The sequence below is a fragment of the Atractosteus spatula genome, chromosome 7 (genome assembly GCF_055471065.1).
Source record: "Atractosteus spatula isolate fAtrSpa1 chromosome 7, fAtrSpa1.hap1, whole genome shotgun sequence".
NCBI classification, from domain to species: Eukaryota; Metazoa; Chordata; class Actinopteri; order Semionotiformes; family Lepisosteidae; genus Atractosteus; species Atractosteus spatula.
Genome location: NC_142712.1, coordinates 62,518,703 through 62,533,973, shown reverse-complemented (window position 1 = coordinate 62,533,973; position 15,271 = coordinate 62,518,703). Strand labels below are relative to the sequence as shown.

At 41.7% G+C, this 15,271-nt stretch overlaps 1 protein-coding gene across 8 annotated transcripts in view; it reads left to right on the top strand.

Moving 5' to 3' along the window:
- Positions 1-15,271, top strand: part of LOC148831604 (unconventional myosin-IXAa-like) — a 173,651-nt gene that overhangs the window by 28,380 nt on the left and 130,000 nt on the right. For all 8 annotated transcript variants that reach the window (XM_088920364.1, XM_088920366.1, XM_088920362.1 and 5 more), the window contains exon 2: positions 11,746-12,664. In XM_088920364.1, coding sequence (XP_088776490.1) covers positions 11,822-12,664 — 843 coding nt within the window. In that variant the 5' untranslated portion in view covers positions 11,746-11,821. The remainder of the gene's footprint in view (positions 1-11,745; positions 12,665-15,271) is intronic.

Genomic DNA, 15,271 nt, shown 5'->3' with positions numbered 1-15,271 from the left:
ATCTATCATAACAAATACTTTTGGCTGCGTTCCCTCCGTTCTCTGACTGGCTGAAGTAATCCTGTAATTCTTTCAGTTTGTTTAAAGAAGTCGGGATGCTGCCAGCAGTTCCTGCGTGGTATTTGTGAGCCGCTGAGAGCTGGCCAAGCTTAAGATTTGTTACACGGCATGAAGAAGCGATAAAAGAAGTACTCCAGACCAGTCACTGGAAGTGCACTGCTCTTCGTGCAGGACTGCTAGAGAAAGTACGGCTGCTCTGCTTACTTCCATAACCCTCCTCCATTCTGTTTGTCTCTCCTCTGATGACTCCCACCTCTCCAACCTGTAGTGTACCTGCAGAAGACAGGAGCTGCTATAAATGTACCAGCTCAAAAAGCAATTATGAGATCACTTTAGATCACTTTATTGGCCATATACAATTCCTTGTATTAGGAATTTGTCTTTTCACATACCCCAGCTTGCTCTCCATGAGACAGACAGACAGGGAGAGAAGCTTGGGGTCAGAGCGCAGGGTCAGCCATTTATATGGCGCCCCTGGAGCAGCTGGGGTTAAGGGCCTTGCTCGGGGGCCCAACGGAGTAGGATTCCTCTGCCGGATGCGGGATACGAACCGGCAACCTTCCAGCCACAGAGCCACCACACCGCCTGAATTGCATTATTCTCCAGTAAGTGTCCAGAGACAGGTGCGTCTGTATCAAGTTAGTGAAGCTGAGTAAATTGCAAAGGGACCTGTGGTCTGAAGTTGACTAGCTGTTACCTCATCTTCCTCACGAAACCATGGTTTCACATGGCTGGCCATACCTGCACTGGATACTGTATTTAACTCAACCCAGCAGTCCTTATTCTCCTCGTGAAAGCAGAACTCACAGCAGTCTCTGGTTGAATGTTCTGTAATGCAGTTTTTCCTTTGAGTTGTAATTCACCCTTGCACAAAGGTTTGATTAAATAGTTTCCCTTTGGGGCATATGGGCCCATAACATATTTACCTTATTAGGATTTGTGCTGTCTAATAAAAGGGTAGTAAAGACATCTTGGGTTAGTTTTACTGCGCTTTGTGTGTCTGTGGAGGATTTAAACTTGTGAGTGTAATTCAAAAGGAAAATGAGATAGATGTATACTCAGCTGGAACGCTTACATTTTTATTTAGCTTAAATGTTGATTTCCTTTAGGAATAAATAATTATCATTTTAATTTAATGTAGCACTGAAGTGAATATGTCACGTACCATAACCCGAATATAAAGCCCCTGTCTGGATAATTGTAAAGAAAACAAATCATGTCTACTTTCCTTATTTTTCTGTGAAGTAAGTCAATTTTGTTTATTTTCTTAAACAATTGTTACAAATCTGCTTTTTAACACAATTGCCTTTGTTTCATATACTGTTTTTTACTGGGTGCTGTTAATATTTAATATTCTGTTTGCTGTTATGTATTCGTGGGAATAGATATTGATTAAAGTAAAATCCGATAAATAAAAAAGTGAATACAAATGGAGCTTCATTGACCTCCAGTGTGTGAAACGAGGTTTCTGGATATTTCTTTGTTCAAGGTTATGTGAGAGCAGATTTCTGTATTAAACAGTACAGTGACCACAACCAGGTCAATATAAGTCAATATATTACCCAGTCTATGACCTTGCATGTACTAATGTATGGTACTGTGTTTTTTTTGTATTTTCAGTGGGTCTGTAGTTATGTTTCCAGTTAAAACCACTTCTTATAACAACAATATTTTTTTCCTGCTTAGTTTTAATTGTGTATTTACCTTTAGTTTCCCTTCCGTGTAGGCTTGGACACATGAGTAAAGCTTTTGACTGCCTGGTTGGTGAAAATGTGACATGAGTGAGCTGATCAGGTTGTTATGCCGTTAGTAAACTAAGAGAGACATTTTTTTTTAATATAAATGAACAATCTTATAGACTTGAGAGTCTTCCTGCACAGGAATAGGTAAAACAATTGAAAATTGTGTTTTTTCATGGGAACAGTTACAAAGATGTAGAGGCCATTCAGCCTGTCTGAAACCAGAGAAGGAGGCTTCCACTGACTTTTCAAAGAGACCTTTCAGCCAACAAAATGGCAGTGTCTGTATTTATGTGTCTCTTTTAAGTTGGGCACCATTCCAGGATGTTTTTTTTGTGTTTATATCCTTATCCTCATGTGACGTCACAGGGAATTGCTAAAATCTTAATTTTCTTGCGATTATATTGTGTCACTTACGTGGGGAGTGAGAACATACAAGGGGTTTCTCAGCTCCTGGAGAGTCAGAGCACGGTGCTTGTTCATCTCTCTCTGTCCACAGTTATACTCACTGACCCAGTACCCTGTTAGGCAGGGCATGAAGCTCCACAGCACTGAGGGAGTAACCTTGATAGTCCTGTAATCTGAGGGCTAAAGGGAGATAAAAAAATACAATCTGTTTTTTGTTGCACCATACAAAAAAGAATCAAGTCTCTAGGAACATCCTGAGATTCAGTTATGACTAATATTTGGTTTACTTTTATTAACAGGAATTTAGACTCACTGACAGTATTTCGCTATTGTCGTCACACACTGCATTATTTCACAAAATGCATTCCTTTCATTGCAAGATCAAGTGTTCGAGTGACAGATTTAAACCCATCCGATAATCTGCCTCATAACTTTTTACATTCACCAGCATCTCAGTGCCCACATGTTGTCTTGCTGTACAGATGACATTAATCGCACTGCATTTAAGTACATTTCTTTGATTATTGAGCTGGCTTGATCCTATCCAGTGTACCGCTGTAGGAATTCAGTTGAACGGTGATCTGCAACTTCTCTCCCTTCACCCTTTCTTTTTAGTATATTAGTGCCTCTATCCTTGACATGTGTCTGTTTTCCTTATTTCAAGTGCTTCCTGGTGGTTTTTCCATTTTTGACTGTTGCCAAGCTAACTTGCTGCTGTAGACATATAAAACGCATATGAGGGGAAATATATCACTGATGCTTCCTTGGCTGTCGGTCTTCTTGGCCTCTGTGTCCATGTATTTGCAATTAAATCAAGAGCGTTGCTTTTTCTGAAATGACTGATTTGCGTCGGTCAGTTCCTGATGAGTCCTAAAGACTTCAAACTTACATCAATGTTTTAATGTTGTTTCTAGTTTTTGTTGTGCTCTAGTTTTTGAAAGCCAATATATTAACACTACTAGGCGACATACAGTAATAATTGTTACCCTAGATCTGATCTGATCTGAACCTGGCACCTGGTTAAAATATCTTGTCATACCTTGATTATGTAGTTTGATAAAGTTAAAAAATGCCTTCGTGGTCAGATGGGAACATACACTGAAAAAATATGCCCTTCTCACCTTGCTGTCCCATCAGAGAACATAGTTTGTCACAGTTGCAGAGACAACAGAGCCTAAGTGTACTTTGAAATCCAAAAGGCAACCATCTTCCCAAGAACAACAACAAGGTTTAAATAGATGAAGTGAAAACGAAGGCAAAAGCAAAGATTACCTGGAAATTAAAACGGCCATTTTTTTTCAGGACATAAACAGATGAAAAGATGAGATCAGTTTTGCAAGATGCCACAGTGCAGAGAACTGGCACTGGAGGGTTTTATATGGCAGTGGGTAAGTGATGTGCCCCTTTGAGTGGCTGTGAGATGAGGAGAGTTTGCTTTCTAGAATTAGTGAATTGTGCATTGTGGCCTTGTGTGCTCTCTGCTGATACTTGGCATGTGGGATGTGTTGTCAGCAGCATATTTGGTGGTGTGAGTTTGCTAATATAACTTGCTGTTTGTCTGCACTTTATAGGTGACCTTTTGTTGCCATGCCTAAAGCTCTGCAACAGCATCCCAAATCAGGGACTCAGTGTCATTGCGTCCTTTGAAGTCTAGGCAAAAAACATTCTTCTTCAAGAAGTTGCTTTGTCTTCTTGGTTTTGTGGTTTCCTTTAATTTGATTTTACAGTTTAGTCTGCATATTTGCATATTATGAAGCTTTTAAAGGTGTCATGTAATATTGCTTACCGTAATTAGGACTGGAGTTTCCCAGTGAAAGCTGTCATGAAAATGATGGCAGAGCTGTGAATGGGATAACTGTACAGCGTGCTCACATTGGCAGTGACCCTTCTGGTGTTCTTGGAACCTAATAGATCACTTGCAGGCTATATACAAGCTAAAACATAACAGCATGTTGGGATTCATTCCTCTGAAGCGTACGACACTGAAAACGAAATGTAAAAACTGGACTGAGAGGACGTCACTCTGCGCCCTTGTATGAGCAGTTTGAAGTGCAGTACAGGAGGAAGTGTGACTTGTGAACACAAACACACAAGGGGTCTGAGCACAACTTGCCTCTGCCTAGAAAACCACTCAGGACCTTAATGCAAATTGATCTTCTAGTGCAATAGATCAGCATTATTCTCCTCTGTGCGGTGTTGGAGCAAACATTAAAATAACAAGGGATATTTTTCCTGTATGTAATGGAATTTTGATGCATCATTTTTGCTAGGAGTGTCTGACACCTCATCTTCATCTTCACTTGGCAATGAGGCTTGGATGACATACCATGTGTTTCAATGTTTCAGTTTTCTGCACTGGCATCACCTGCCACATGAACCATTTTGAAAGCAGCTCCTTTTTTCTTTCTTACTCTAATGGAGTTTTACTGCTTCTGTACTGTTTTTAATGGCCATTAGTGAGCCTCCTCAGCAGAGACCTGTTTGTGGAGTTGCGAAAGGACAGTAATGACCAGTTCCCTGAGGCTATGGAATCTGTGGTGTCAAGCCCTATTTCATTTTTGCCCATGTGGTGCCTGCTGCTTGAATAAAACTCTTCAGCTGTCATTGAGGAATTAGGAGTGCTTGCTTCCTCCTGTAAGGAATTTGCTTTTTCAAAACAGGTTGTCATTTCTGTATTATAAGAGTGTCATCTTAGTGTGACTAGGTGGTTGATTACTAGTGATATTGATAGAAACAAAGTTTTAAATATGTTGTTTTCATTTGGAGGGTTTTATAGTGGTTAACATGCATGTAATGGCAATGGCTGAAGTACGATTCTGTTTAACGCAATGCAGTTTTTATTGAAAGTCTTTCTGCATGATTCACCGATCATGACTCTTAAGTACCATGCGTCACAACAGGTGACAAATTGTGTAAACTCTAGTAATGGCCAGGGATGCTAAAAATATTATGACATATCAATTTTCATGTTTGCTTATGGAGGTAAGCTTGCCTGAGGTAGAGTAAACAGGTTCCTTTGATCAAAACCATACGAAATGGCAACATACGTCCTTTCATCCATTTCCTTTCTTACAATATTTTTTCCACTTTTACCATAGGTCAGAGTTTTAATGCTTCTGTTTCATTTTGCCATTGTTTCACTAGGTAAAGGTTCCTGTTGGCTGTGACAGGGATGTCAATTAAATGAAGTGGTTGATTTGTATGGCGCAGTGCAAACAGTTGTATTCAAAAGCATGCAAATAAGCTGCAAGCCCGCTGAGCTCACTCAGAGCCAGGTTTGCTGCAGGGATTTGTACAGAGGTTTGCACAGCTGCCTCAGAGCAGGGTCCAAAGCAGTGGTACAGTACAGGGGGTGATGATGGCTGGCTTTTCACAGCAGGCCCAGAATCTGAAAGTCAAAAGGCAATCCAGCACCTTTTTTTCTTTCCCCCCAAGTTCAGGTTTCTGACTTTATTACCACGGAGTGCTCAGTGATTTGATTGGCAGGTCATGCTGCATCCTGTTGAGCTGACAGTGGGAGGGAGTTGACAGGGAGAGTCAGGTTCTCCTGGGTGGGAGCTGTGCAGTGTGTCCTGATGTCATCCTCCTCCTATCCTGCTGGGTAGGAGGCTCCAGTGATCCGTGAAGTTCTGTCATAGGCTGCTTGCTGACCGTGGGCTGGCTCTTGGTGGAGTGGCTCTGAAATCCTCTTGCTCACTCACACAAACTCTCCCTTTTTCTCTCTCTCTCTCTCGTGATCAGATTTCAGGAAGCAATCGCCTCCACCCCTGCCAAAACCCCACACATCTCCACCACTTCCCTGTGTCATGCATCCAAAATGAAAGCTGTGAGTGAGAGAGGGAGAGCAAGAGATAGAGAGGGAGGCACCGTGTGTCCGTTTCGTGGCTCAGAAGTAAAAAAACCAGGAGGCAGTGGCTGTGTGCACTGATGTGGGAGTGTGATTTGCCAGCGACTGCTGGGGGAATTTCTCTTTCAAATGGGCTGTTGTTAAGAGAGCCTGCATTGGCCACGCTGTGGACTCTGGGGAGAGAGGGTTGGTGATGTGTGGAGAGTGAAATATCACATCACAATGCAGGAAGCCCTTTGAGTCCTGGAAAGTGGGGCTGAATGACAAGCTGTTGTGGTTTCGTCTCAGAATCAGAGCTGCCCAGCGTTTGCTCTGACATTTATCAGCGCATTGGGACAGTAAGTCTGTTGTTGGCTGGAGCCTATCACGTCTTGGGGATTGCCATGCCTGAGGTTCGACTGACTTTCTGTGGGGAGGAGAGGACTGGCAAGCATGAGTGAGACTCTGAACATTTGTAGTCCAGTCAGTTAACTGGCAAGGAATTCCGCACGCAGTGCTTTACAATTCCATTGAGCTCCGATAGCCAGCTGCACCTTTCAAAACACAGACGTGTCCTGGAAAACAATTCATTCTTCAGCTCCATCTGCAGCCCTTTATTACAAAGCAAGCCCACGTTGAGGCACACTGGACTTCCATTTGGATGCTGAAAGTTGCAATGTAATGGATTTTTTCCCCCAGTTTTAAAACATTTTTCATCAATCTTTTTGTATATGGAACCCCAAAGAGCACTGAACATCCATTTTAAGGGATTTTGTAGTTTGGTTTAAAATTAAGTTTACTTCTCCAAGCTTATTTTTTCACATACCAAAGGGTAAGTCAGAATACAAATTTTGTTGCAAAGACGTAATAGCTTTTCATTTATCTAGTGGAGTGGCAGGCTTTATTGAATCACTGAATCAGCAGCATAGATTCACAGCGTTGCTGGAAGCTTCTCTAATGATAAGCTATGTACGTATTAACAGTTGAGAAGTAATTATAGCCACAAATGTGTAGTCTCTGGCCATGTATCCCTGATGTTTTTGGGAGGTTTACTTGAATAAAACAAAAGAAAAGCCATTCAGCAATATCGGAATGCTGAAAGTATCTGTGGGTAGGGTTTCTCTGTTGGTGTTAAAATATAGAAGTGTGAAGTTCAGTGTTAAGAATGAAATATATTGCCACTTTTAATGTGTTTAAGTCTGTGCTCAATTAAAGGTTTTGGTTTCAAAATGAAGACACATTTTAGAATTAAAGATGGGTGCACATGAAAAATATTTTCTGTAAAATTTCCAATCCCAACAATGGCAAGACAGCCGCTGGATTTCTTCTTGCATATTACAAGATTTGGAAGGTTTCTTCCGAGAAGACCACGGTGTGGATTTTGTTTGAGGCAATTCCCTGCTATACCTTTTTGTTGCTTTTTGAGGGGGTTGGTGTTTGCTGAAACAAATCCTTTGCATTAGGACAAAACTGCTCAGGCCTCAGCTGACAGATAAACCCAGCAAATAAGTAATGAATATCAGTAAGGTTATCACTGAGTTTTAGATCAAAAGTAAGTGAATCTTCAACTACTTACCTTTACCTCTGTCTGTGCACTGTTGAAGAGCTAGGAGTAGAGGATGTTGTCATAACGTAAGATCTGGATTTCTACCAAATGATATGCAAGGTGTAGGTATCTTGAGGAGAATGGTGTTTGATGGTGTACTAGCACTAAATCACTGTCTAGGGATTATGTGGCCTTTTGAAGCTTACTTCACTAAATCACCAACACATTGAAAATGGTGCATTGTCAGATATTAGAATGGTGACTTTGTGTGATATAATTGTACAGTTTATAGAATACACCTGTCAGACTTCTTTAAGTATCACTACATAGCTGGTCCGTTCAGAGCCCTAAATAACCATGTACTAAATTTCTTATGTTTAACTTGGAGCATATCTTTGATTGCAACACTCTGGAGATATCTTTAAGGCTTAGGGTAGGCTTTAAATAGTACCTTCAAACGATCCCTTTAATCTTTAAATAGTTAAACAATACTTGTGAAACATTCCACTGATGGACAGGTTTTTACTCGCTTGATGTTTATGGAGATTTGCATTAGGGACAAGTGAAAAAGCCAATAGGTTTAGCAAAAACTGTAAGTCAGGTAGTATTAATCCAAATTGTCAAAATGGTGTCTGGCTGAATTGAGCTTATCTGGTGCCCTCTGAAAAAGCATCTTCTTTGAAGACAGAAGCCAGGTGAAACAACAGTTAATAGCTTGTATTGATTTCCTTATTTTAAAAGTTTTTAGACATTTTGAATTCTTGTTTTATGACATCTGCCAGATTCCGAAGAAGCAACATCTTGTTTTCTTGAGCTCTCCTTGTGCGTGAAAAGTCCTTGTTGTCCAGTAATATTGTGATAATGAAACCTTGTTGTCTGTCAGTCGCATGCAAACACAGAAAACACAAAGGGCACAAGGACAAGATTCTGCACAGTGTGACTGAAATGCAAAAGATATTACACCCAAACCTGGAGAGCGGGTAGCCAGTTTGTAACTATTAGTACCTTAAACGGTGTCTAGGAACGGATTGGTTGTGGGGGGCGGTTTTAGTAATTGCAGCTAGAAGATTCTGTTCATTTAAGTGGGTCACGGTGTGTGTGTGTGTGTGTGTGTGTGTGTGTGTGTCCAACAGAACCAGAATTCTTCATTAGACGGACCCTTTGGTCTAGAGAGCGCGTCCATGAGGCATGTCGGTGCGTGAGCGGGATGCCCCAAGGGCCTGCGCTCCTCCTCCACCAACCCGCCAAGAGATCAGCGGAGAAACCAGCTGCCGAAGGGTCATTATCTGGTCAATTATCTCATTCCATGAGCCCCCTGCTTCATCTCCTGCTGAGCAGCCTTGTTCTCTTCTGGAGCGCAGGCAAGCAGCCGGCAGGAGTGCAGCTGTAGGAATGGTTCTTGTCGTTTCATATTTAAGGCTAAAAGTCAGTGACACAATTCATGCTTTTCCATTGCTTCCAGGAACAAAACCGAAGATGTAATTTTCTGTATCTAGTGAAAATCTCCTATGTGTTTTCCAGCAAGTCTTGCCAGATACATGTGTGCCTTATATGGCTCAAGCCTAAGCTTTTATAATATGCGGCGAGGTTTTGCATTAACTGAAAATTGTGCAGAAAGGTGTTTGCTTGTTCAGCAACAGTATGTTTGTGTCTTTTGTAAGCATACATGAACCAAGGTCTTCAGAATGTCATGCTTTAAGAGTTTACAGTTTTCCATCTTCTCCTGAATTATTGCACGAGAGCTTGATCCAGCAATGTAAGATTTTCTACTTAGCTTCTTTGGTAGGTAACTGGGAGCTGTCCTCAATGTTACTGGATAGAAGACACTGGAGCACGAGATCAATAACATCAACCCATGTGAATTATAGTTCTACATGTCTTGTTAATTCCGGTCGTCTTCAGGCATCCTCTATAGCTTTCCAGTAGTGGTGAATTGTGCGTTATCTGCTGCAATCTGCAAGACAAAGAAGGGAGAAGGGAAAGTTCTTGTGATTGGGGCAGGACCTCTGAAAATCTGGCACTTCATCTTTTCCAGAGAGCGTTTTCTCTTCCCAAGTAAAGGAAATCAGATCCCAGTTTTCTCAGAAACAATGACATCACATTTCAAACATGCTTCACCACGCAGACAGACTACAAAAAAGCTGTTAGTGTTCAAATATAGATTTTAGTATCCAGCAACAGGAATGCTCTGGTCTTAAGATACCCGTTATTAATATGGAAACTTTTTTCATATTTTTAATCATTCTATAGTATCACATCTTAATCATTCAGATAGTTTAGCTAATTAGAATAGCTACTTAATGTGTGGTGCATAACATATCATATCAGTGCTTTAGCTTATTGTAATGCAGACCTGATCTAAATTACGGCTTGTTCAGTCTTATATTAATAATCAATTGTCAACCTGGATAGGCCTGATTCCACTGTAAATTAATCATCAAACATGTTAATCTTGAACAGGACCATTTGTATGAGGATTTTTCTCCTTTATTTAATCTTGCTTGGTAAATATTCAAGACGTCACTGAGGTTCACTGCTTGGATGATGGTAGTATGGACTGAAATTCTGATTTGTTGAAGCATTTTATGCTTGTGTTATGGCTACCTTCTCCTGAGGTGTTTTTGTATGGTTTCTGCCTTGAACAAAAATGCTCTAGTTAATAAGGGGCTGTTTGAGTTGCTCTCAGTTAAGATGTAGGAAGTGTGTTGGTGTATGATGACTCTGTACCTGCTCTCAGTGGTGGGCTATAATTATCACTACCAAAGGAAGGCTGAACTTCAACTGCACACACAGTGTTAGCCACGCAGGGTGCTGTAACAGACTGAACCTTGCAATATGAAGAAGACAGCAGATAGCTGGCATTGGCCCAGCAGCCAGAGGAGATCGGCAGTCATTGGCTTGTGATGATAGATAAGGATAAGACCAGACAAGTACAAATTGACAGCTTAGGATGAGAGCGTGCATGAGTGAGAGCTCAGTTCATGAACATACACTTATTAAAAACATTAGTGGGAAGTCTAAGACTTGATGATAAGAACTCTTATGGCAGCTTTCAGCAATTTCTTGTCTTGTTGTTGCAGAGGCCTTTCGAGGTTCATTCTTTTATTGCTGTGAAATCAGGAATTGCCATTTATTGAACTTGGACTCTGCCTTCAGGTGGTCGTCATTTACCAGCTCCCACGTGTTTAGGGTCTAAACTAGCAGAAAGGAAGTTTAGTTTCGTTTCCTCTGTGCTGTAGTCACAGTCATGAATGGTAACCCCTGGATACTATTTGTTTACCACTGGGAAGAAGTGAATTAGGATATTGTGTCTTTATTAGAGACACGTCTGTGTGGAAGGTGGCAGCTGTGAACCTTGGCACGGGACGAGGCAGGCTGTCTCTGCGTAGACTTTGGAAAAGTAGCCCCCGCACTGTGTGCGTTATCCCTGGATCCCTGTTGTTTCCTTTCACTTACTGGCCTGTTCATGCCTTCCAGGCTGCAGTCAATCACTTCCTCTGGCTCCCACCTGTCTGGACTTTCTGCATCTCTTCTGTTATAGACCATTCCAGTAGCAAACCTCATAGGAAAGAACAGAAAAATTCACGAGTGCCTTAACCACAACCTATATCATTTGATCATCAACAGCAAGAGTAAAGGCACAAAATTGCTACGATTTTGAAATATCGCGGAACTGCTAAACATTGTGGTGTTGCATTTACCTTCTTGAGATAGTGTACCTTCTTGAGTCACTAGGTGGTTGGATGATGTTGATGGTAATTCCTTACGTTTACCTTTATGTATAGGATCAGGCCCACATCATCCACCATTAAAATGCAGCATCCATCTGGGTGAAACATGGCAGCTATTGCACTCTAGCAAGGATCATTCCTGTGGCATTCCTGTGGCATACTGTATAGTGCAATATGCTGACACGTGGCAGAGACCTCAAATTTGTTCTTGGAAATAACAAGTTTTTATATTTTAATATCTGACTAACACCTGTTTTTTGGGGAATTCACAATATATTTGTAAAGTGCTCTGTTTTTATTGAATTCCACATTCTGCTAGGACATGCATGGCATCTCTGCGTGTTTTGGCCCATAGTGGAAGTTTATTCTGTGTTTAGGGTGCGTGATCTCTGTCCCTTGCCGATGTTTCATGTCTCGCCCCTCTCTCCCTCGCAGCTATGATGTCTTGAAGCAGTCGCCTAGGCCTTTCGAAGGATGTGCAGCGCGTGCTGATGGGAACTGCTGCTCCAATATGAATGTGCATGATGTTGGAGGGAGACGACGCTTCGAGGACTCCGAGTTCACCCTGCGGATCTACCCGGGGATCATTGCCGAGGGCACCATCTACTGCCCGGTCACAGCCCGCAAAAACACTACGGCTGCCGAGGTCATAGACCACCTCATCGGCAAGCTCCAGCTGGACAAGACCAAATGCTACGTGCTCGCTGAGGTGAAGGAGTTTGGAGGGGAGGAATGGATTCTGAACCCCACGGACTGCCCCGTCCAGAGGATGATGCTCTGGCCCCGCATGGCCCTGGAGAACCGCTTCAGCGGGGAGGACTATCGCTTCCTGCTGCGCGAGAAGAACCTGGACGGCTCCATCCACTACGGTAACCTGCAGATGTGGCTGCGGGTGACGGAGGAGCGGCGCCGCATGGTGGAGAGGGGCTTCCTGCCCCAGCCGCAGCAGAAGCACTACGACGACCTCTGCAACCTGCCCGACCTCAACGAAAAGACACTCCTGGACAACCTGCGCAGCCGCTTCAAGCAGGAGAAGATCTACACCTACGTGGGAAGCATCCTCATCGTCATCAACCCTTTCAAGTTCCTGCCTATATATAACCCCAAGTACGTGAAAATGTACGACAACCACCAGCTGGGGAAGCTGGAGCCCCACATCTATGCAGTGGCGGACGTGGCGTATCACGCCATGCTGCAGCGGCGCCGAAACCAGTGCATCGTCATCTCCGGGGAGAGCGGCTCGGGCAAGACGCAGAGCACCAACTTCCTCATCCACCACCTCACCGCCCTCAGCCAGAAGGGATTTGCCAGCGGAGTGGAACAGATCATTCTGGGAGCAGGGCCTGTTTTGGAGGTACGGTTCTGGTTATTCTGCATGGGCATGCCTCTGGAGACGTTTAGGGTGTCCTACCATCTCTTATGTCATAGTTTTTGTGCTGGTGCCGAGTAATGTACTGTAAGGACGTTCAGGAATTTATTCAGGTTAAAGCGAACTGTTAGAACTGAGCTAGCAATTAGTTACCCTTTGAACTTTTCTGTATCCAATTTGTTTAGATCTGTCTGGATTTTCTTCAAGACTAAAACCATCCAAACATTTGACCAGTGAGCAGCATTCCTTTTCTAGGAGGCAGAAATATTTAGTCTCTTATTTTCTTGATTGTATGAACCTCTGAAAGGCACTCAGATGTATAAGCCCATTGTTTGCCAGATTAATGAGGAGAGCGGCTACAAATTATTTATGCGAGTCCGTTATGTTCAGTCCTGTGACTGCTCTGCATGTCGAGTCAGGTGTTGATGTCTTGTCTTGGTGTGTCTTGCCAGTGGTGTGCAGGTGATGTGTTTGTTGATGGCAGCTGTGGTTTAGAGTCAGCGAGAAAAATGACTAAGCAAGACTTACTGGGCCCAGTTGTCCCCATTCTGCAGATTTCTAATATCTTTTGGGAGACATGAAATCTTAATCCACCCCTCCTGCGTTTACACACCCCAAAGTATAAAGCACTTTATGTAGTCAGCAGCATGATTGGCTTAAATTATTGTTTTTTCCTCTAAACACTCTTTCCTCTAAGCTACATGTAGTTTAGGGGACTAACACTAATTTCACACCTCGCACGACTGTTCTCTTAGTGCCTTAGCCTATATATCACTCCACGCTTCATATAATAATGCTAAAAACGTAGACCTGTTCAAACTGCATTCCTTTTTTCAAGAGCTTTTCATTTCATGACAAGATCTAGCCTTAGCAGCACTAAGGTGGAAATGTGAAAAGTGCTCCAAGGCAGATTTCCTTCAGCAAACATGTGGTTCAGAGTTCCATTTTGCATGAGAAGGAGATTCATGTACCTTCTAATGTTTTACTGTACTGAAGATCTTTTCTTTTCTTTAAATCTGTGTTACATCTATTATTTCTTATTAAAAAATCACTAGTGAACGGTACATTCCCATATATATATATGAACTGATTGTTCTACAAGCATTTACAGTTTTTAAGATGACAAAATGCAAGCTCATTAAGAGGCCCCAATATTGTTAATTGGTTAATGGGAACTATTTGGTTTATATACATATATACATTTTTACAAATGAATGGTACTTATTGGGTATGATTTAGTTTATGTTTAGGCTGAAGAGATGTATTCATTAGAAAATGGAGAATGGGCTGTTTGAAGGGTAATATTGAATAGAGAAAGGAGAGTGGGATCTTTATAGTACCATTTGTTCTGCCATTATTTGAGAGCTTCTTGTTACGATGTGATATCTCGTATAGTATTTCAAAACTAGCACTTCTGACAGTGGCTTCATGTTGTGTTTTAAAAGGGCCGCTTTACTGCCTGAAGGCCGAAAGTATATTTGTTTTCAGTGTGTTGGGAACTCTTTCCACTTGGGTTTCATTATTTAAATGACTGTGGGTTGCAGACTTCAGGTTCTTTGGGTTCTCCTGCTTGCTATAAAGGCATGTATAAAGTTTGTCCAGAGAATGGGACAGAGGCAGAACTGGGCTTAATTCAAAGTTCAAATAAAAAGTCTTTAGCGGCCATAAAGTGACTTTGATAGGATTCCCCTCTGTGCACTAAAGTGCAGCATTGCAGTGGTCAATGCATACACTTTGACTTGTTGTTTGATTAAAGAGATGCCATGAATTACACCAAGGATGGCAGAAGTGGAAACATTTGTTATTAACAGATTGTTCTCTACTAAGTAAATACCTTATTGCCTCGAGTTTTTACTCATATATTTCAGTTTTAATTAGCAAACTGAAGTGTCTCTTCCACAAAAGATGCGGTTTGCACACTACTTTGGAAGTAGAAGACGAGAGGTTTTTATTTTTATGCCTTGATTTTTAAAATAGTTAGCGTCTTTTCTTGAAACTTAATCTTCACTGTTTCCTAGTCCTACTTTACAACAGCTAACCCTGTCTGTCATTTTTAATAGGATCCATGGATCGTAACAAAGTATAGCTCTGCGATGATGCTGTTTGACATGTCTTCTGCACCATAATATTAATTTTCTTAAATATTGGAGAACTAGTCTCATATTATCCCTTGTTCAAAATGCTTAATATTATCTCCACCAATGACTTCACTTGGGTGCACATACTGACATTTACTTATAAATGTTATAGTTTTCTATTTTGTGCTGCATTATAAACTTGAACAATGTGCTATAGGGAGTTTTTTTGTTACAATCCCAATTATTCTGAGAAGTCAGTCTTAACTAAACAGTGGGATAAATGACAGGATCACGAATGGGAAACATCTTGACAAACAGGTTCTGTACTGTACAATATTTAGTTGAACTCATTCAGGAATGCTTATTGGGACATTTTGAAAGGTTAGTATTTAAGCATCTGGGTTAATCTCTAACTACCTGCCACAATAAAGTGGTCTTTGAGTGCACAATGCCAACAGCAGATGTTTGCACAGCAAGATTAGCTATCTCCACTATTACTGATTAATCTCAGTGG